Source organism: Corvus moneduloides, chromosome 4, assembly GCF_009650955.1.
Source record: "Corvus moneduloides isolate bCorMon1 chromosome 4, bCorMon1.pri, whole genome shotgun sequence".
Lineage (NCBI taxonomy): Eukaryota > Metazoa > Chordata > Aves > Passeriformes > Corvidae > Corvus > Corvus moneduloides.
Window position 1 is genome coordinate 35,555,221 of NC_045479.1, and position 23,544 is coordinate 35,578,764.

General features: G+C 36.9%; 1 protein-coding gene across 1 annotated transcript in view; it reads left to right on the plus strand.

Moving 5' to 3' along the window:
- PAWR (pro-apoptotic WT1 regulator) overlaps nucleotides 1-22,953 on the plus strand; it is a 78,375-nt gene extending 55,422 nt beyond the window's left edge. The window contains exons 4-7 of the mRNA XM_032106676.1: nucleotides 5,886-5,920; nucleotides 14,292-14,439; nucleotides 15,803-15,907; nucleotides 20,369-22,953. Of these exons, the coding sequence (XP_031962567.1) occupies nucleotides 5,886-5,920; nucleotides 14,292-14,439; nucleotides 15,803-15,907; nucleotides 20,369-20,455 (375 nt within the window). The 3' untranslated portion in view covers nucleotides 20,456-22,953. The remainder of the gene's footprint in view (nucleotides 1-5,885; nucleotides 5,921-14,291; nucleotides 14,440-15,802; nucleotides 15,908-20,368) is intronic.
- The last annotated feature ends 591 nt before the right edge of the window (nucleotides 22,954-23,544 follow it).

Genomic DNA, 23,544 nt, shown 5'->3' on the forward strand with positions numbered 1-23,544 from the left:
TGCTTGGATAACGCTCTCAGTCACATGGTATGATGCTTGGGGTGTCCTTAGGGCCAGGAATTGGACTTGATGATCCTGGTGGGTCCTTTCCAACTCAGCATATTCTATGATTCTGTGATTCGAGTAAATGGTATCTCTTGACTACTGAGGGAAAATTGCTTTTGGGGAATTTTGACGGGAGGGGAAGAAAGGTATTTCATCTGTCTATTAGCTGTTTTTCACGCCTGCAGTTATTCCTGGTTTGTATTAAGATCCCATTGCCTTTCAGTTACTAAGCATTCAGATGTTATCTCACTTCAAGAGATGAATGAAACCTTGTCTGCATTGCAGAAGATGTGTAACTGCCATTTCCAAACAAATCTCAGTGCAGAGTTGTACTGAATGTGAAAAGTAGCTGTAGTTAATCAAGATGTGATTTAAGGTGTGAATTAACTTGATTTGCTGGATGGAGATAGAACCTACCTTGATATATAAAAAGGCAGGAAACCCCAGCAGTAGACCTCCTTCTTCCATGTAGTGAAGTTGTATTTGCTGACATCTTGAAGAATGTACAGGAACCTTTGTAGGAAGCGCGTATTTGAATTACATATGAAAACAAAATTATTTTGATGGCCTAATTTCAGTCAAAATTTAACCTTGAATGTTGCAGGAATATAATTATGTAGTGATAATTCACACTACTGTATAGTTAAATTTCAAACAATTGCACATATTCTTCATGTCAGTATATATACCAGTGAGCCCTAACAGCCTAATTGGATCCAGGGCATTTGCTTTAATTTTTTTTGCAAACTTTTTTTTTTTTTTTTTTGCAAAACTTTTTAAGTAGTGTTTCGAGGGATTCCAGTGAACCATTTTCATAGTCCAGCTGACTCCAGAGTCTGTACTTGTTTAAAAACAATGTTTGTTAGTGCATTTTAACCAGCAAATTTGTAATAGTAGGGTTGGTTTAATATCTGGAAAACTTTGTCAGACACTTGTAAACACAGACAATTCTATTTATTTAAAGCCTGATGACCAGCTTGTTTATGTAATCTCTCTGTTGGCCAGATGACATACTAATGTGAGCCAGGACCAAAGAGGAGAGTTAGCCAAGTTCCTTGCATCCTAGTTTGACAGAGATTTAATTGGCAGTAAATGGTTTCATTAATTGAAATGGTCTCAGCTGCCTTTTCTGTCCTTGTATATTCTCTTGTTGCAGGTGCATGTCTGTGTGTTAGTCTGTGCAGTGAATCAGATGAAGGAGCTCATATGGAATGAGAGAAATCTTCGCTTTCTCCTTGTTTTTTTTCACGTAGATCACACTCTGTCCTGCATTACTACCATCCACACAATCACTTTTGTAGACAGAACAAAAAGGGAACATGACCAGTTTTCTGGAGCAATACTGATTTATGTCACTCTGCAGTGGTTTGCAGAGTGTTCACTAATAATTTGATTTATTAGTGAAGTATATACTGTTAAAAGGTAATGCAAGCTGCCTGAGATCATGTGCAAGAAGTAAATTTTAAAGCTGTGTTTGAAATACTGCATTGAAGTGAGTGTTTGATTTCAATCTTGGACGAAGAACTGATGTTGGTAGATGTCTTTGGCAGCAGTTACTTTTTCACCAGTATGAAAGAAACCATTGGCATTGTTATGGATTACTTCTTTACTTACTGTTTTTCCATCCTGGATTTCCACAGACTGTAAAAAGAATTCCTCTTTTAGAGGGAGACACTCAAATGAACTGATCTCTTCATTGCTCATGACAAATCATTCACTTTTATAGTAATGATTTGATATTTTAAATGTGGGTTAAAACTCAAAGTTAAAAAATATTAAGGAATATAAACCAGATTTGTAAATAGGAATTTATGTTAAAAAATATTCATCTGCTTTTAGGTCAACTCTTGGTCAGAACGGGGATGTCCCTCCTTTTCTCCTTCCCTTTCTTCATTTCCTACCAACCTTCAGTTCTCCAAAAGTGGAGGAGACAAGATCTTAGATTGTAGATGCTCGCCTCATTTTAAGATCTTATGAATAGTTAGAAATCTTAGATTAAATCTTGATTGATAGGCACATAATGCTATTTACAGTGTGACTACTTATATTCATGTTGCCAGTGACCTTTGGACAAAGAACGCACACAAAATAAATTTCACAAGATGAGAATAGAGATGAATAATACATTTTCCTAGTGTTTTCATCATCACTTTAAAGCATGGTTGGTTTGCATTTACATTAGAGATTTCAAAGTAATAAAAGTCATAATTTACCAAATCTGCAATATTAATTTGGAGTTCAGAGGAATTTTTTTTATGCATCAGATGTGCATTTTTAACGTTCTGTTCATAGTAGAAGTACAGAAATAAAAACCACTAATACTTACTGTAGAAACATCTGTTACAAAAGACTTGTTAATTGGCTCAAGGTTTTTTTGTTTGTTTGTTTTAACAGCTGTCATTTGTAGCAAATGAGAGAATTTGCCATGCACTTTGTCTCTGAGCATTTGTTTGCTTTCCCAGCTTTTTCTGAAGAACTAACTTTTCTGAATTTGCCAAACTTTTTAAAGTGTCCTGTTGAGTTAAATATACGAGTCTAAGTGTATGTAATTGCTTTACAGCTTATATTTACATTTAGTGTATGAAAATGTCTTAGTAAATATGAGGGTATATGGTGAATTCATTGCATCCTTTCAGTGTCTAGAGTACAAAACAAGCATCTGATACCTTAAGATTTTTTAGTACGAGTGTATGTATGCTTCACTAGACTGCAATCTCAGATGCAGTTTCTCCCTTTATCGTGGATTCTGCCTTGCACTGCAAACAGAGGCGAGAAAAAGAAGCTGTTAAAAAAATAAGAACTGAGGAAGATTAGAGCCCAGAGTTCCTACTTTTTTGTATCTGCAGGCAGTTAGGCAAAATTTAGACCCGATGTAGCTCTCCATCCAGACCTAAAAAGGCAATTGAACCACTTGTCCATAGCTAAGGGGGCAACTGGGATGTTTCTGAGACCATCACCACCAGATGTGTCTGCAATTACTGATGTGGCATTTCAGTTTTCAGATACAGTGAACATGTATCTGAATGTATTAGATGAAACAATTTGAATCCCTTTAGGTATGGGAAGTCTCCAGTCCAAGCTTTCCAGACAAAGCAGGATCACCTGTAGCAAATTGCTCAGGACTGTAGCCAGTTGGGGGGTTTTTTATTACCATGGATAGAAATATGTCTCCATCATCTTTACCCCATAAGGAATTTGTACACATTGGCAAGATACCTCCTGAGCATTCTTATTCTCCTGGCTGAACATTTCCAGCACTTTCAGCTTCTCCTCATGTGTCAGATGCTCCAGACCTTTAATCATAGGTCCAGCTTTGCTGGAGTCTCTCCAGTATATTGTTCTTATACTGAAAAGTCCAGAACTGGACCCAGCATGCCAGCTGTGGTCTCACCAGGGCTGAGTTAGAGCAGAGGGGGATTAGAGAATAAACTGAGTTAGAAGGGACTCACAAGTCCAACTCCTGTCCCTGAGCAGGACACCCCCAATGGCCACCATGTACCTGGGAGTATTGTCCAAGTGCTTCTTGATGTATATCTGGTTTGGTGTCGTGACCGCTTTCCTGCAGAGCCTGTTCCAGTGCCTAACCACCCTGAAGTGTGAAGAAGCTTTTCCTAATATCCAGCCTAAACCTCCCCTGACACAATTTCAGACCGTTCCCTCGGGTCCTATCCTGTCACCAGAGAGAAGAGGTCAGTGTCTGACCCTCCTCTTCCTCTCACAAGAAAGTTGTGACTGCAATGAGGTGTCCCCTCAGTCTCCTCTTCTCACAGACCAAGTGACCTCAACAACTCCTTATATGAATTCTCCCCATGTCCCTTCACTGTCTCTGTAGCTTTCCTCAGGATGCTGTCCCTCAGCCTGCTGGCAGTGCATCCTAAGGATGCCATGGGCCTTCTTTGCTGCAAAGACACAGTGATGGCTCATATTCGACTTGATGTCCACCAGGACACCCAGGTTCTTTTCTGCCCAGCAACTTTCCAACCAGTCCACAGCGTGTACTCGTACTTGGGATTATTCATCTCCAGACTCAGGTGCAGGACTTTGCATTTTCCTTTTTTTTGAACTTCATGGGTTCTCTGTAAGTCATCTCTGGATGACAGCACAGCCACCTGATGTATTGTTAACCTCTCACCCAAGTTGTTTGTAGTGTGGAAAGTTGCTGAGGCTGTACTTTGTCTCATCATTCAGGTCATTAATGAAGTCATTAAACGGTACTGGTCCCTGTATCAGTCCCTGCAAAGTGACTGGCGTCCAGCTGGACTTAATGCTGCTGTTCATACCTGTTGGACCCAGTAGTCACTGCATCATGGTCTACTTACCTGGTCCATATTTCCATATACAGATGTTGTGTGGGAAGGTGTTGAAAGCTTTGCTAACATTGAGATAAATATCATCTGCTATACCTTCATTCACCAAGCCAGTCCTCTCATCATAGAAGGCTGTCATGTTAGGTGTGGTTTCCCCTTCATAGATCCGTGCTGATTTCACCATCTGGTCCTTGAGGATTTGTTCCATTTCCTACTCAGGGACTGAGTTAAGGACTGTCCTGTAGTTCTCTGGATGATCCTTCTTGAAGAAAGGAATGACATTTACTTCATTTTAGTCCTCAGAAACCTCCCCCTGCTTCCATGACCTTTCAAAGATAACCCACCCCTAAGTAAACTTTAAAAATAGTGTTGGTACCATTTAAAATTGTTTCTCTGCCCTTTTAGAGGTAAAATTAGATTTCTGTTTCACAGCTGTGAATCACTGATTTTCAGATGCTGTCATCAATGATAAAAATAGTTATCAGTGTTAAACTGGCAATTTTGCCAAGTTTGTGAGTTTCTTTAAATAGTTCCCATGACTTTGTTGAATTTTGTTCTTCTACTTGTCTTAGAGATAAAATGTAGAACATATGGCAGAACTTAAAAATGCTTCATAAAATAAAATGTACTTTCAGATCAAATTTTTTCTATAATACAAATAATTTTTCAATTCTATTTTCTATAGTAAAATAATATTCTCTGGATCCTAATTTTTAGCTTGTTTACTTACAAAGTCACTAATGTGCTGATCAGTGAAGGCAGTGTAATGTTTCGTAGAATTTCCAGAGTGGATGGAGTTTCTCTTGCATCTTGTTTTGAGAACTCATTTACTTCTTTGCCTGCAGTAAGTGTTCTAAGTAGACAGAATTTCATACGTCGCCATTATTTTTTTCTTGTAAAGGCAATTGTCAACTCCTTAAATATTCTTTTCTGACTTTTATACCTGTTATTTGCCGGGGGGTGTTTTGCCTGTGACTAAGAAAATAATTGGTTCATGTTCTTACAACGTCCTAAAAATATTTATGGACTTACTCTGTCAAATCTGAGCCATTGTTTACCAGTTGAAACATGTCTTAATTTTTGTACTTGACAGTGTCAGTTTTTGTTTCCATCCAGAAGGACAGCAGTGGTGCTGAGGAATTGGAACAGTTTTGCTCTGCTGCTCTTAAAGTTAATGAACAGCTATCAAAGTGCATGTGTTTCCATACTAGTTAGTGGTAGTGGAGGTGTGCTGGTGGCAGGGTGTGAGCTGTTTCACATCTTGTACATGCAGGGGGATGGAATAAGTGCATCCAGTTTTATGATGTAATCAGAGGTAATTTAAGGCTTCTTAGGTGGTGTTCAGAAGCAGTAACTTGTTGAGAATAATTCTGGTATTGTCTATACCTGACAACAAAAGAGTGCAAAACTGAGTTTTACAGTGGCATGGGACTGCTCTTACTGCTGACTTAGTTTTCTGTGGAGGGATAAAGTATTTTGGCAGTATAGATGCAAGAAAAATATTAATTAGTCTTTCCTTTTTGTTTCTTTTAGGACTCCTCCAGGATGGTTTCAAGCAGGTATAAAAGGTATGCGATCTTTGTACACAACACATTTTTTTTACATTTCTGCTAGAAATAATGCTGATTAAATGTTTGTTTGTAGTAGAGGCCATCATACTGCTACGTAGATATGTAGCCTGATATTGGGCAAAGGACCTGAAAGATGCAGCAAACTTATCCAAACCCCTCTATTATGTTACTATTTTAAAATAAATTCAGCTAGTGTTTTGCTGGGTCTTACTAGGACTGAATGGTTTCCCAACCAAATGTCGAACTTGACTACTCATTGCCTAGGAGCCAGTATTTTTACAGTTTATATTCCAAAGTTTAATAAAGGAAGATAATTTTGTTGCTCTCCACAGTAACACTGAAAGATGGTTTTGTCATACTACTGTCTCAGTTGTAGCAGATGTTTCTCATATATAGCATGTCCTGTTTGTTACTTGTTTGTCTTTGAGTCAAGTATTACCCTGGTCATTACTCCAGCATTTTAATCAGAAAAACACTTCAGAAGCTCTTGATGCACCTGACCAGTGTGTGAAATTTTTGCCCATGTGGAATTAAGACTGACAAAACTATCACAACTATTAGGAAATGTTATGGTAACATGGGGTTTAAAATATGTCAAGTGAAGCAAGACAATCACGTAAGAATGTTTTTATTTGGTACATGGATACATTCTGTTTTAGGTATCCTTTACTTGGGTAAAATGTGTAGATGGTTAATTCATCATTGTGTATATATCATGACTGTAGAAGAAAGTGCAAAGAGCACCTACAATTATCTAGTCTTCACTGCTGTGTTTTCTACCCCTCAGACTTGTTCACCTGTAGAATCACAGAACAGTTTGGGTTGGAAGAGACCTTGAAGGTCATCTAGTCCAGTTCCCCTGCCATGGGCAGGGACACTTTCCACTGAACTAGATTGCTTAGAGCCCCATCCAACCTGGCCTTGAACACTTAGAGGGAGGGAACACCCATAGCTTCTCTGGGCAACCAGTTCCAGAGTCTCACCTCCCACACTGTAAAAAATAATAACTTATCCTGTTATGCTTTAGCTTTTCTAGCGTCTTTTATATTTATATTCCCAGGTTCTCATAAACCCAGCTGAGTGATGCTTTTTGTTGCTGTAGGTTTTTTTTTTTTTAAATCACTTTGTCATTGCAGAATGGGTGGGCTTATTGTCACAACCTTAATAACTATATAATTTCGTGATTCATTTCTTGTTAATCAAGCACATTTTAGTTCAGTCTTTACTTCCTCATCAGTCCTGGTGCAGGATTTTATTGCTGTTTGTATCTGCCAAATACTTAGTGGTGTGTGTCATACTTCCGTGGCTTTTCATCAGCCTTATCTCTGCTTGCATGCTGTACATACTCACTTGCAAAAACTTGGTTGTGCATGGGGTGGTAATAAATAGAAGTTTGCACAACCACATTCATAACTTACTTGAAAATAACCTGATTCTTTAGATTAGCATTGCAAAAGTAGGGAACGCCAAATCTAGAAAATGCTAAATAAGACTTGGTTGTGCAGTCTTCCCTCAGTCAGCTTTAGTTATATGTGGGATGTAGGGTCTTTGTCAACTTCCCCTGTCAGGACAGGCATCACATTCAGGAGGAATCTGACTTGCTGTGAGGTGCAGCTCAGTATTTTATGGATGTTGCCATCTGCCTTACTCATTGCATAGTCTTGAAACTTCATGTTGAAAAGGAAGGATTACTTTCCGCTGTCAGCACAGTGCCCAGTACTCACAAATAGTGGGTTTTATTCTAATTGTACCTCCCTGAGGTATACAATGCCCACTGTGATTAGAGTTAGTAGTATCTATTAATTTTCCACAGTGTTTGGGAATTTCTACCTCCCTGAAGTAATTTTTCCTGTGAGGGTACTTAAGGTATGGCTCCCAGTGGTTTAACTTTCTGGTATGAATGGTAAAGGAGTCAGAACCAGAATTATTCTGGGCTTGTTAGCTTCCAACATCTGCAGTAAGGGTAGGTCTTACAGAAAGCAGTCTCCTCTACAGTAATTCTTATTTAGATTACTCAGATCTCACTGAAGTCCCAAGTACAGTAGGAGTCCCTTGGAAAGTCAGTTGTTGGAGCATGGTGGCTGGTAACACTAAGGCTGCGGATTCAATTCCTGTATGGGCCATTCACTTAAGAGTTGGACTCCATGACCCTTGTGGGTCCCTTCCAACTCAGAATATTTTGTGAATCTGTGAAATGGAAAAATGCCATTCTGTGCTTGCACCTAGAACTGGAATGTGGATGCCTAAAGGCTGAATTGAGATCATAAGCTGCTTCAAGGCTCAAATACGTTCAGCTTAATGTGCTTTTAACAGTCTTGGGTGTACTCCCTTAGGTTGTCAAAGCAAACTGAGAGTGAAGCATATTCTTACACAGGGACAACCACTTTGAGATCCTATTTGAAACTTACTTGCAACAGTAAGTTGCCAGTACTTTGTGGGAGAGAGATTGTTGGTAGACTTTATAGACATATGATAGCAAAAAGAAAGCATGTTTTCCTAAAATGTTGGATTCTGTAATAGATCCTCTTTCCCTTTGAAAGTTTGCATTATTTGCCAGAAATATTCAGGTTGCTTTCTTCCATCTTTACTACTTCTGCTTCTTCTGTCTTCTCGCTCTTCCCCAGTTATTCCTCATCAAACATGGCATCTTCCTCATCTCAGCATTTTTCTTCACTTCACTAGTTTCCATTTCCTAGCCCAGTTAGGCACCCTTTCCTTTCTCTCCCCCTTTCTCTTACATACTTATGTTTAATCATTGAGGTCCTAGTCTTCTCTTTGTTATTGTTCTGATTTCTTGTGGTTTTTTTTTTTTGGTTGGTTGGTTTTGGTGTTTTTATCCCTTCCTGTTTTGTCTCCATTATCTGTCCTTTTCTGACATTTCATCCTGGATTACTGATACCATTGTGGACTTCCAGTACCTTTTCTTTCCCTTTCCATGTAACCGTTTTCATATTTTATGTTTGGACTCGATGATCTTAGAGATTCTTTTACAACTTCAACAATTCTGTGATTTCGTCTCTGAGACACCCAGCCTCCTGTTCCTGACAAGAGAAGAGAGACTTCAGAGCAGAGAAGATCTGTTCTTACAGAATCACTGTTTTCTTGGTGTGTTCCAGGACTCAAGCAATTCTACAGATTTTACACTATGAATTACACTGGCTACTTTCCCTTATATGGATGCAACAATCTGTGACTAAACATTTATATGACATTGCTGGGAAACCTGTTTCCCTGAGTGTCCATTGACTGGAAAACATGTTTACAAATGAACTCTGCTGGCTGCTGTGTGTTTCTGTGTGCTTAGTGACTTGGACAAACTGAGCCTGTCTCTTCGTGCTGTAGAGTAAATAAAAGTTTGTGATGAGGATCTTAGTCTATAAGTGTAGTCTGTCTTCTGAATTTACTTCAGAAATTTTCACCCCCCCCAAAAGTTTGTGAAGGGGTTCCTTTGTAGTTGCATGATTAAGTGCATAAAATATTTTCAAAAGAAAGTGATGGCTTTGTTGTGATCTGGAGTGGTACTGTGAGATCTATTAAAAGCATGACCAGAATCTGCAAGGTCATGCTGACATGAAGGCCGCAGGACAGGCAGGAGAGTATCTGGGAGCTGGGGTCAATCATGTGTCCTAACTGTGAGCTTCATGTGTTTTAAATGTGTAGGTATACTTAAGTTGTAATAGCCCATATCAACTTCCTATTCTTCCATTTTCCACTCAGGTTTTCCTAATGTGATATGGCTCATCTTGGCCATTTCAAACTACTGTTATGAAACTGGGTATGCCATTTTTTGGCATTTTTCACTGCTTTGTGAGTAGTTATTTTTAAGTACCAAGCACGCTGCCATTAGTAAGAATGGTTTTCCAATTTAGGTTTGATGGTATCAGCATAGTTGGTGTTACCAATGATTTCTTAAACATGAGAAGAACAAAGTGCATTCCTTTATTGAAATATTTGAGTCTAATCTACATGTAAATGTGAATTATGTTTTTCTTATGTTCTGTGAACTGAAAGGCTTGTTTGCAAGTAACTGTAAAGCAAGGTGTGTATGCTGACATAGAAATATTTTTATAAACACAGAAAGTTTGTTTTATCAGCTTACTTTAAAGACTGTCTACTAGTTTTTGAACCAATTCAGTTTCTTTTAAAAAAATTGTAAAGCAAACCTTGTAGATTGGGATTTAAAGATTTTTGCATGGTTCTTGAATCAGAGAGATCAACTGGATCAGTTTACAGAAGGAGCTAGATTAAAATCTCTTCATGGTTCAGAAGTGTGTTCCCCTTAAAAGTTTGTTTACTAGTGGAAATGAATACAATATGGTATGGTTTTGCGGCTTCCAGTCGAAATGTCAGAGAGGATTTTTGCCCCCTCTTTCAGGATAGTACAGCACATTAGCATGGAACCGTAGAGATAGAGACCATTTAGCACTAATTGTAAAAGACTACATCATACTCCAGTTTATCATTCATGTAAGAGCTGAAAAATAAATGGGAAAGTAGAGACCATAAAAAAAGAGGAAGAAGGTGCTTCAGAGCACTCACTGGAGGGGCTGTGAGGGAAATGTTTGAACGCTGCTGAAATTACCTTGCTCAGGGTTTTTAGATAATTATAAAACTTAAACTATAACAGTTTACTTTCCATCATACTAACCTTGATCTCACTAATTAAAGAAAAACAGAGCCGCAAAATACTGTTTCGTAATGCTCTGCCCAAACTTGCCTGCTTGCCTGCATTTAGGAGTTTTGCACTGAGGGCTGGCTTTGGAAGCATTGTCTCATCTAGCTTGTTATCTTAGGACCACTACATTGCAGAAAAGAGCATTTTTTTTTAGACAGAGGTCACTCAAGATGTTTTTCTTGACTTTTGTAGCCCTTTTTGAGTCACCGCTGATGTTATGAGAAGGCATAAACACCTAGGGTTTATTTCTGCAGAAGGTTTTGATGGTCTAAGTTGAGCTGGCTGGAGTTCCTCACTGCCCCTTGGGCCAGTGCTCATGCAGCCAAGCAGGGCACTGCTTCAGGGAGCCACTGTGACTGGAAGTTGATGGCTCACTTTTGCTTGGCTGCTCGATTGCTGCATCAGTTCCTTGAGTAGTTTCCCATTCACCTGAAGGCCAGAGGCAGGAAAAGTGGAGGGGGCTAGGGAAGTGCACTGTAGAGAAGACAAGACTGCCTTTCCGTAGTTCAACTCTGAAAGCCACAAATTTGGCTTAAGCAGTCTGAAGTGAAGGCCAAGGTGCCCTATTTAGAAATAATTGTCCTTTGCTTCTTCTAAAGAAGCTAATAGCAACTGACTGGATTGCAGTGACATAAATAACTAGGAGTTTCCAAATCAGGTATGGTTATAAGATTCTGGCATAAAAAGAAACCTGTTGTAGTTGAAATACAGTTTTGACAGGGTGAAATGGCAATTTAGACAGTGCTTTAGAAAGACATTGAAAGAATCAAAGAAGCACTAGAAGGCGCAAGAGGTATTCTACCTTGCTGTAATAATGCTTTTAAACCATATCTGTGTGAATAACTGATTTTACTGTAAAGGAAATAACTAGGAGCATCGTTCCAAACCAAAATTTCTGTTTCTCTGTAAGAGTAGTGAAACTGATTTTGCTATATGTTTTTTGTTTAAGTACAGCTAGAAAAAAACCCTTTTAAAATATAAATATATTTGTCTATTTTTTATATAAAAATAATCTAGAGGTATACTTTCATAGACAGTATCTTCTTTGAGGGTGGTTCATAGATATTTCCTCTTAGTAGACACCAAGTTCAGTGATACTGTTTTTCTGGTCATCATTGCGCCCTGGCAGCCAGGAAGGGTCCTGGGGGGCATCAGGCACAGCATCACCAGCCAGGCAAGGGAGTGGATTGTCCCGCTCTGCTCTGCACTGGGACAGCCTCACCTTGAGTCCTGGGGGCAGTTTTGGGTGCCACAATATAAAAATGACATGAAGCTATTAGAGACCATCCAGAAGAGAAGCAACAAGGATGGTGAAGGGTCTGGAAGGGAAGCCATATGAGGAATGGCTGAGGGCACTTGGTCTGTTCAGCCTGGAGAAGAGGAGACCGAGGGGAGACCTCATTGCAGTTATAACTTCCTTGTGAGGGGAAGAGGAGGGGCAGGTACAGATATCTTGACACTTGTGACCCATGACAGGACTCAATGGAAGGGCATAAAGCTGAGTCAGGAGAGGTTTAGGTTGGATATCAAGAAGAGGTTTTCCAGCCAGAGGGTGGTTGCCCATGGGAGTAGGTTTCCCAAGGTAGTGGTCACAGCACCAAGCCTGACAGAGTTCAAGAAGTATTTCAACAATGCTCTCAGGCACATGATGTGATCCTTGGGGTGTCCAGGGCCAGCAGTTAGATCCTTGGGGTGTCCAGGGCCAGCAGTTAGACTCAATGATCCAGCTAGTCCCTTCCAACTCAGCATATTCTATGATTCTGTGATTCTTTCTCATTTAATGCTCATAAAATGACATTGCATCTGAAGACTTAAGTTCCATTCTTTGTGAAAGATGTGTCTGTTATGTCTTGGATAGTACATTTTTTGCCATTGCTGTGTACTAGCCATTGGTTATAACAACCAAAATAATGAACTTTTTATCTGCCACATTCCTGTTAATGAAACCCTTCCTGTCTAGGTATTCTTCTGTCTAATCTTTGTGTAGGAGCTTCTGCCAATATCACTCACTGGAGCTGAGTTGAAATACTCCAGTATATTGGCAAAAGTGTTCATTTTTGAGTGATGAAAAATTGAGACTATTTTTTGTGTGGTTTCTCCTTGAGACATCAGCAGCATGAACCTACATGTCTTTCAGAAAGCTAAATAATCTAGAATTTATAGAGTTAAGTTAAAATATTTCTCTTATGTTGTGTTGCAACACGCATATCCGGTCCTAGAAATGTTTTTTAAAAAATCTTGTGGATGAAGAATAAACAGTGCTAAATATGGTAATAACATTAAGCTACAAAATTCCTTACAATTGTGTCAGTGTGTCTTTGAAACTTCACACATACTGGAGCAAAAGAATATTTATATCCACGAAAAGATAACCCCTTTGCCAGATACTCCTGCTTTTGATTTGCAGTGTATCCATCTAAATCTGCACGTCTTCAGCAGGGGTTTTCTAGAGTTATGAAATGCAAAATTGTTAAATGAACACATTAATCATACACTCTTCTGTGTTTTAAAGGAAATGTTGTAGGGATGCTCATAGTGCTTTTCGTTCTTTTCCTAAGTGGTCTAGAAAACCAGTGTATACATACTTCAGCTGTGTGATTTTGCAGAATCACAGGCTGGTTGACGTTGGAAGGGACCTCTGGGAAAAATCTTGTCCAGTCCCCTCCTAAGCAGGGCCACCTAGAGCTGGTTGCTGAGGACCATCTCCAGGTGGCTTTTGACTATCTCTGTTACTCTTTTTTTTTTTTTTTTTGGTCTTGGCAGTTTGTCTGTATATCTTCTGTCTAAGAAGTGTAATTTTGTTGAACTGGAGAGGGAAAATCAGTGTCTCTTTGCCTGCTCCAAGGGCACTCTGTTCTGTTGTTCTTAGTTATTCATTGGAATCATCACTGAAGGTAAGTAACATTACTGTTAGGAAGAAAATGGCTGTGGGAAGGACACTGTTAGAAAATGGTTGACTCATCATACATATTTTTACATTAGCACTGTTTTTGTACACAGCAGTAGTAATGGAGAACCCACATGCTTTTTTAATAACTAACTTATATGCACTTGCAGTGCTTATCTGTTGATTCCATGACAGGGATTTTTAATAGAGACATTATCTAAACCAAAAAACCCCATAGGACCACTTAAGGAGTGTCTACCAACAGAGGTGTGACAAACTCCTCTGTATCAAAGTTTTGAGGTAAAATATCTGGAGATGGCATAAAATTAGTTTGTTGGGTCACATCACTTTCTCACTTCGGTTTGCATTCCAGTCCCTTACAGGCCAAATCCATAGATCCTGAAAAGTCAGTCAGTATTCTTCTTAAGTTTTGGACATGTACTTGTTTTTCATTCTATGTTTTCATCTACTTAAAAAGGTGCTTGGTTTAAACTTTGTAGTGGCACTTCGGTTCTTGAATTAAAGTTATTTAGCTTGGTTTTTAATGTTCATAAAACTTGAAAAATAGGGTAAGTTTGTGTTTATAGTGTATTACCTATGTGATGAAAGCTGCATTATTCAAGTATTTGAATCCCTGAGGCAGTGAATTTAGTGAGTTCTCAGCCACACAAGAGCTGTGAAATATGTTCTCTTCAGTTTATTAGACTGACCTATTGACTGCTTTGGAGAGCACTTCTGTGACTGCTCTAATTTCCGTGTTGTTAAATGTGTAAATAGGTGTCTGCTTTGCTCTTTGCCTTTTACAGTACAGCTAATGCACCAGAAGACGATGCTCCAAACAGATATTCCCGAACAGAGAGGACAACTTACAGCAGATACAGCAGGGATGCAAATTCTTCTGGCAGTTCTCTACCAAGTAACATTTTGGAAAAGAGGATTGAGGAACTTGAAAGGGTAAGTACTAACTAACCTTTCCATGACATATATCTGAAATAAAGTACTTTTGAAACTCCATGGGGAAATTTACAAGTAAAATACATAGGAATGATGCTAAATGTTTGAAGTACAGATAGTTATGTCTACAAAATGTATAAAGAATCAGACTGAATGAGAAGAATGTGAACTTTCAAATCACAGATGTTTAGTTTTCATTTGGTATGTAAGTGAGAAATAGTTAAGGTAAAGATAATACACTTAGAGAGCCAGCAGTGCTCTGCATGCTTCTGTTATGTACCTTGTGACACACCAACATAGACAAATATCTTGGGGGAAGAAGAGGCTCACTGGCTGTTCAGAAGGTTACAAGCTGTTTTCTGATCTACTTGTTGGTGTGGATTTTTTTAGTATACTGAAATATAAAATTTAATTGCTATCCAGTTGTTTGTTAAAGTTGTAAACATTTAAAATACATATTTAAAACAAGTTTTCATTGTTTCGCATTGACTTCATACAAACCATTTTGGGAAAATGCAATAATGTTAAGCTGAGCTTTTCACCTAAGCCAATATATTGCTAAATAATGTCATCTCTGTAATCTATTACTGGTTTCTCTGTCTTCCTCTGAAGTGGATTTTTTATGGGTAACTTGCCAAATATTCTTGAATTGTATAGGTGAAAGTTACTAAGTAAACACAATTTGAATGGGTCTTCTTTTGGAAAGGGTGAAAATAACATCTATTTTGTAGCAATTACTATTTTTTTTTTTTTAAAGACTTGAGGAGCCTTCATTTGAGTAAAATACACCATAATCCTCTCTTCTAAATCAGCTTCTTTCTGAAATGCTTAATTGCCAGTAACAAAAAACAGTAGAAGATTTAAGGTCCTTTTTTCAATATCCTGAATCTTGACTTACTGAATTCCTAATGAACAGTTTCATTTTTTCTCACATTTGGGCCCACAGATTTAAAACTGAGTCTTCATTTCTTGTTAATGGTATTATAAAAAAACCAAAACAACAAAGGAAAACCCAACGAACAACAAAGACTAACCCTTCCAATATAAGAAATTTGAAAGCTGGTACTTTACATTCACTTCTTCTGGTTTGGGCCCCTGTCCAATTCTGTATTCATGCTTAAATTAAATATTAATTAAAACACATGAGTCAAATATCAAAAATATTTGCTGTTGGTAAAATACTATCTTAGATATGATTCTTTAGCTTCTTGAAATGTAAAAGGACTTGAAGATGTGGGTTTGACTTGCTGTAGAAAAGGAATTATAGGTGTGTGTTCTTCTTTGTTTTAGATGGTATTAACTTAAAACTGTCTCTTAAAACAAAAATTTACATTTCCAACTTCATTCTGTATTCTGGTTATAGGAACTTGCAAAAGAAAGACAGGAAAATGCAAGATTAATGAAGATGGCGCAGGACAAAGAGGAACTAATTGGAAAGCTGAAAGAAGAAATTGATTTATTAAACAGAGTAAGGAAATACTTTCTTACATGGCCCTCTAAAGAGGGGATAAAAGTCTCTGCGTTCTCTGTTGTATTCTTCAGGCACCCATATCCATTGGGCAAGGTCAGAAGATAATTAATTGAGGGCTTTTTTGTATTTGTGTAGCTTTTTAAGAGGTATGTCAATAAGTTATATTTTCTTTCTAAGGCGAATTTTTACAATGACAATATTTGTCATAATTGACTTCCCTAAGTCCAGTCTTATTAGAGTACCTCAGTTCCTTGTTGCTCTGAGTGTTCATAGAGCAAAATAAAAGCAAAAGCTCTTTATGTGCTGACAGATATTCTCATACTCTTTATTGTTGATCCCAAGTAAACGCAGAGCAGGACAGAGGGCAGGAGACAAGAGGTAACATCACCAAGCAAGGTGTGAAAGCAGGAGAAGAGGAGTAGGAGAGTGAGACATGCTTGGAAATGGGACAGGATGAGAAGTTTTTAAGTTGATAGAAAAAAGTTCCACCAGTTTTAACGGCAATCAGGAATTCTTTCATAGAGTGTATTATTGACCTCATCCTGCACTTCCTGGCTGAGGTGTGGAGTCTGGATGTACTAGAGATACATGGGTCTCTTCTAGTCCAGTGCAGATATGGCTTTGGTCAATCCATCAGTGAAGGGAGGCAATAACTGCATGAAGCGCGTCAAACTTAGATGTTGCAGCTCCTCATCTATAGTAAAGGAGGACAGCATTCACAAATTTGCAAACTAACCTAGAAAATTAAAGGACATGAGATTATTCTGAAATACGTATTTTGTTTTTTATATGAAGAAAGTTTTAAGTTAATCTGTAGGATAAATGAAGCATTGTCTGTTTTAGAGAGATTTCTATTTTAATTGAGGCATTGGTCTTCATGCAGTTCTTTCATTCTGCAAAGAATCTGTCACATCTAAGCTGATGACCTTTCTACAGTTGAAGCAGGTGTTTGTTCCTTCTGCGTAGTGGATGGCAAAGCTATTTAATACTGTTGGTCACGTCTGACTTCCTGATTCAAAGGTTGGAAAGAACAAATCAAAAGAACCTAAACCACTGAAATCTTGTGGTTTAGGACCATGACTTTTTGAGAGGTTTGCTGTTCCAGAAGCAGTGTTATTTTTTGGCTATATTTGAAGTATGATATGCTAAATGAAATCCGTCAGGTGTCTAACTAGAAACTGTCTTTGAAAATCTATTGTAAAGTTAGGCACTGTCTGTACCTTGCCTATATTAACTACAAGGGCAGTTTCTGCTTGTTGGAAGAAAACATTAAACTGTCCTTTCAAAAACAATTTTGTTACACAGTGACTAAAACTGTAACTTTCCATGAGATCTACAAATCCATCTTATAGGTAGATGCTTTTAAAAGCAGAAGAGAATGGATTTTTTTTTTTTTCTCCATCAGGTCAGCATTCTTCATAGCTTTAATGTTGTCTGTTTGCTCAACAGAGTGCAAGTTATGTCTGTGTCTCTTGGACTTTTCTTAATGATGAAATAGCTGCCTTTTGATTTTATGAGCGGCATAATTATTTGTCCCCCTGAAATCATGTCTCAAGTTAACTGTTAAAATACAGTTTTACTTTCCTGTTTATTAACTCTTGGATTTATGATTGCTTCTATATTGGCTATCCATGTGGATTTAGAAAGAGAAAATGTTTAAAAAATTAAGCTGCAGAAATACCACATCAATCTCATGCTTGAAGGTTAGGGAAATTATTAGGGCAGTTATATTTGCTTCAGGTTTATTATCATAACCGAGAACATGAGAGCCAGCACTTGGACATCCATCTGTTCTTCATGGAGTGTCCCTCTGTAGGCCTAGCACCAGGATTGGATGCTTTTCATGGAAGAACAGTTGTGATCTTCAGCCTTCTGTTCAGATAAAAGGATGTCCTGAGGACTAAACTTCATTTAGTGAGTCTATGCAGAGGTCTTCCTAAAAAATTTTGCTGGTAGGCAGCCTAAATAGGGGTCTCTAAATTTGAGCATCTACACATTCATTCATTCTCCAGCTTTTCTGTTCATCAAAATACACAGTTATTGGATGTTAAGATGCACAGGTATGGAAAGAATGTCACATCAAAGACCCTAGATAACTTCTTAAAAAGCCATTTTTTTGCATATCTTTCTGACTGCCCCATCCATATTTAAAGAAATGCTCTTTCTAGAAGTTTCAGTCAGTTTGTAACCATGGATGCATCCCTGATTGGGAAAGACCTTGTGTTGCATTTGAAAAACTTTTTCCAAGAATCATGAAAATTTCTTGGTAGAATTTTTCTGATTTTAGATAAGTATATTTATTTAATGTGACAGTCAGTATGTCACAGAGATACTTAAAGAATATGAGCTGCATTTATATTGAGGAACAGAAAAGGCTTTCTGCAAAAAATGGCATTCTCTCATTCCAGTATATTAGACACTAAAAGTATGTCTGCGATGTTGTTTGTAAGAAAGGGGCAATTGCTTTATAAAAATCTTAAATATCTGAAGGGAAAGGCATCTCAAAATATTTAAATACTTTGTAGGCAAAGTTCAACTGTCAACTAGTTTACACTTAGTCATCTCTGACCTCACTAAGATGTCGTCGTAGTTAAAAGTGTGTTTGGAGAGAGTCTGTCAGTGAGGATTTACAGTCCAGTTAGTGTCAATTGTGTAGTTATCAGTTCCTTTGGCATGTGAAGTTCAAGCTTTCCTGCTATTGCGTGTTTTTTTGCTAATAAGCATAAATTAGTGTTGTAATTTTGAATAAGAAACGCTAAATTTCAGAATAGCAAAATCCCCTCCATCTCTCAGCCCATTGTTTCTGTAGATATTTAAACTGCAGCAGTTATTTTTCCTGGCTTATATTGAAGAAACTCTTACATGTAGTAATTTTTGGAATGTTACTTTTGCAGCATAAACATTTCACAAACTTTTAATATTTGATTTTGAGTCAATTATACTAGAATTTTAAACAGGAGGTTTTTAGGTAAGCTTTAATTGAGGCATCCGTTGGTTAGGTCAACAAGTTTGAACATTATTTAAAGTTTTATGTATACCAAACTAAAAAACCCCCTATTTTCTTGAAAATATGTTGTCCTTTCCATCTGATTATTGATCTGAATTGCACGAAAGAGAATATAAATTGTCTTTGTTTATAGTAAATTGTATTTATAGTATCTATCCATCAAAACCTTATCTGTTTAGATGTTTAAGTCACTTCTATCCGTTATGTTGGAGTGGTCAAATGCTTTTCCTGGAAGTGATTCATACTGTGACACAGCCATTACTTCTGTGAGGCAAAGAGGAATTTCTGCTAGTGATTTCTTGATTCCACACTAGAAAATAATAAAATAATTGCAAAGGTATTGTGGTATGGATTTTAGCTTGGCAAACTGAAGAGGCTTTTAAAAATCATTATACCAATTGAATATGTGATTTCTATTGTGCATTTCTGGAATGACCTCACTAAAAAGGAAATAAGAAACTGGGCTTTGTATGTCAAACGCTGCTTAACAACTGAAAGGGCCAAGAGAGAGAAAAATCTTCTCTTTACTACTTAAGGCAACAGGACGGTTTTGCAGACTTGATTCAAAAGACACATAGGCTTTCTGCTGAGAATTCCGGTTTGTTTTCCTTTGCCCACCTTTCATTTTTCTCCTTAAAATCCTGTCCTTGACATCACCCTTCTGTTTCTTCATTCTTTTTTATTTCACATTGTTTCTTGCATGTGATTTTTGTACAGTAAAATAATTTTTAATGAAGTAATGTTTGTATTAAGCAGCCATTATCACTGGTTTTCACTTTAAAGGCTTGAAAAAACTTGGTAGGAGTGAAGAAGTGAAATGGGAACTGGACAAAAATGGTAATTAGTGGAAAAGACAAAAACATTTGGGGTGAAAGCAATCTGTTTTGAGCACCCATTACTACCGTGTGTGTGCTGTCTGTTCTTTCAGTAGCAGTTTAGACAGAAGGTACAAAATCCAATTTTATTTTTTTTCCACGGAAAACAGAAAAAAGTGGACAGGCATATATTTTTCTGAAAATTTTGATGCTTAATGCACAAAGGAGGTCTTCTTGCAGTTATAACCAGTGGTCTGTATGTGTGAGTGCCATAGTTGAAGACAAGCAATCAGGGGAGCAGGAGCAGTAGCTGATTAATACACTCTTTGTATATGCCAGAAGAATAATCACCCCCCATTCTATTTTGGTTTCTTTATGCATTAATTCCTGATGTAGCTTTGATTTGAACATGTTTCTATTTAAAGGTGCTTGAGAATATAATATTAATGTTTTGTAATTACAGTAACACTTGGAAACAGGCTGGTTTAATAGTTTTAAGGGTATCTACTGTGACACTAATTCTTCCCTACCCCAGCTTCCTCATTTCAGAGCTAAGATGCTAAATTCCTGCTGCTACTAATTGAGAGTTTGTATTTCCATCCTGAGAAGTGTTTATTTTTCTTTTTTCTTGTACAGGATCTAGATGATATAGAAGATGAAAATGAACAATTGAAGCAAGAAAATAAAACCCTCTTAAAAGTTGTTGGACAGCTGACAAGGTAGAAGATCCAGGTGTCAACGAGGAAAGATTTTAAAAACTACTGATTGAACATTAAGGTCAATATAGTAATATTTCCTGTGTTGCAGTATGTTATAATAACTGTCTTTGTATTTATTGTTAGGAAACCAGATGAATATTTATTTTCATAGTACTTTCTCCTTCGTTCAATGAAATGGCGTAAAATTTGGGGTATATTTTTAGCTTGCTTTTCACATAAGCATAATTAAAATTTTTGACATATTTCAGAATATTAAGTTCAAAAATATTTGGATTTTATATCTTCAGATTACAACTGCATAAATTACAGTAATCTAAAATGATTAGCACCAAGATCACTTTCAGTCCATGTGGGTGTATATTTTTGAAATGTATGGAAGCAATACATATAAGCTTTGTTTACACAGATTCAAAATATGTATTTTGGGAAGTGCTTCCTTTTTTGTTCAAACAGCTGTAAAGTGGATGCCTTATTACTGATGTATAACATTTTGCAGATTGATTACTTGCTCTAGAACTCTTATATGTTGAGTTTTTTTACTGTGTCTGAAAGATTGACGATAGTAGAGAGTAGCAATTTTTTTTCTGTGTTTAACAGTATTCTGTCAGAAGGGGAAGGTTTTACTAAAAAACAACAAAACAAATGCAAAACACCACAAAGCCAAATAAATCACCTCTGGCATCAGCATTAATAAGTTCTTAGAATCATATTGAAGTTGTGCACTGCAGTTTATTTTACAGCCTTTGCTTTTGCAATGAAATTCAAGTTTGCAATCAGACAGTTAGTTTGCTGTGTTGAGAATTCAGACAAAGCCTGGAGCTTTCATTTTAGTAGAGACACTTTCTGTTGTCATCCTAAAATTTGTAGTGATCATAACCCATACGAGTTTTTTGGTTTTCTTAAGCTGAGTGAAAATTTTTTGTACGTAACGAAGTAGAGGGGCATACTAGTGATTTATGCCTTTTTGAAACATCAAATAGATAAAAACCCCCTTTTTATTCTTGATTTTAAACTAACAAGTTGTTTAAAAAGTGCCTGGTTAGATGTTATGATCCAGTTATGATTGTGTACCGATTCTTCTATAACATGATAGCTGACAAAATTTTCCTTAGATTTTAACCACAGACCTCAGTTAACATTTAGACTGAAAATCATTTGTACTTTATTTCATCTTAATACAGCCCATTTTTCATTCTTGATCAGATTAAATGTACATGTCCTTTGAGGAAAGACACTAGAAATTAAAACATTTCAAAGAGTCCAGGCTTTTTCTTGACAATTTTGAAGTTTGGTGTCAGAAAGTTACATACATACACTTCTTGTTACCTTAAAACTTAAAAGCAACTTTAATATAACAATATAACAGTTGTTATATTAATATATATTTATATGAAGTATATATAACAATTACCTTTTCAGATTTGCCAATTGTTTTCATAATGTGTATTTAATGACAGTGTTTGTTAAGTTTAAAATCCAGCTATTATTGTTACACTTCGGATTGTGTTGGATATAGAATAGGTTATTTGGCATTTGTGCATTCTGATGAGGAAGAACTTTTCAAAGCTTTAAAGTGTTTTTCAAGACACTTATAGTCCAGGATGCCTCATTGTTTTCCTTCACAGTGGATGAGATCCCATGGAACACCGTTTAAAACCTTTACTTAGGGGGTTAAATGGTACAGGGGGTTTGTATAAGCCCTTTGAACTACAATATACACCAATGAGTATTGCTTGTAATATTACTGAAACAGTAAGAGGTCCCTTAATTATAAGTTTCATGAAATTAAACATTCAAAGTAATAATAAAGTCAGTTGAAATGTATGCCTTTTGAATAAATATGAAGCTTTCTCTGGAAGAAATCTGATTTCCTTCTCTGTGTACGAGGTAGGAAATAAACATACCCATGTACTGCGTGGGATGTCAAACATATTGAAGCATTGTTAAGGACTTACTGCAGTACACACAGATATCAATATGAAGTTGCAAGTGAGATGTTTCATAAAATGTGTTTCATGTACATTTTAAGCCAAAGAAAAATAGCAACAAAGAACGTAAACAGGAGTTACTTGTCTTCATATTACCTCTTCTTGGCAGCAGTAATGCCAGAATTAGAATTTTTTTTTTTAACTTGTACATAAAACTGACAGAAGTATTTGGCAGAATTTCTGGATTTCTAATGTAACTGTTCTTGTTCGGGTTGTGGTTTTTCTGCTCTGGAAAACTTGTGGTAGTTGAGTTTTCCTCTGAAAACAGTCTCATAATCATAATGCAGAGTAATTTGCAAAAAACATCCGTTTTATGTATTTAAATAATTTAAACATCGTTAACCTATGAGTAACTGAATATCCATTTTAGTTTTGAGCATTGACTAGTTGTGGTGATACTTGTTATCGGATTAAAAAATGATTTGAGATTCTTCTACTGCAGGTAAATGATACATGTTTAATAATAAAGATTGTTTGCCTTTGTTCAAATAAAACAAAATGCTTTTTAATCCAGGTTGAGTACTTACTGCCTTTTAAAGGAGAATTAATACTGTCTGTCTAAAATTCTAACTGGATTTGTCCCCCATATTGTGAAGTTCCCAACCTGAATGCTAAAATTAGTTTTGCATTCACATTGGAATTGTCAAGTGTGTATGTATATGCAGACACACAAGAGAGAAGTCTGCAAATGTACACTATACTTATTTTTTGCTTCAGGTATGTAGTGAGTATCCTTCCATCAGTTTGATAGAAATGATCCTTGCTCCTACTTCAAGGTAGAAGTATAACCCTTCCCAGGAAAAGGAAGGATGTTACAGTGCTGTTTCTACAGAAAGTGAATTGATTTAACTTCATTTATCTTCTGCAGGTTCTATATAAGTACATGTTCTCTTCTCCCACACAAGCAGATTTGTTAAAGGCAATCTCCTTTTCACTTGTTGCTGCAGACTACACATAAAGAGAACAAGTGGATAATCAGTTAATACCAGAGAGATAATAACTATATCACAGTTTATCATAAAGTTTGTAATGTTGTTGTTTTAAAAGAATGTAAACATAAATACCACAAGTAACCATGCATTCAACACCATGATTACTTTATGGA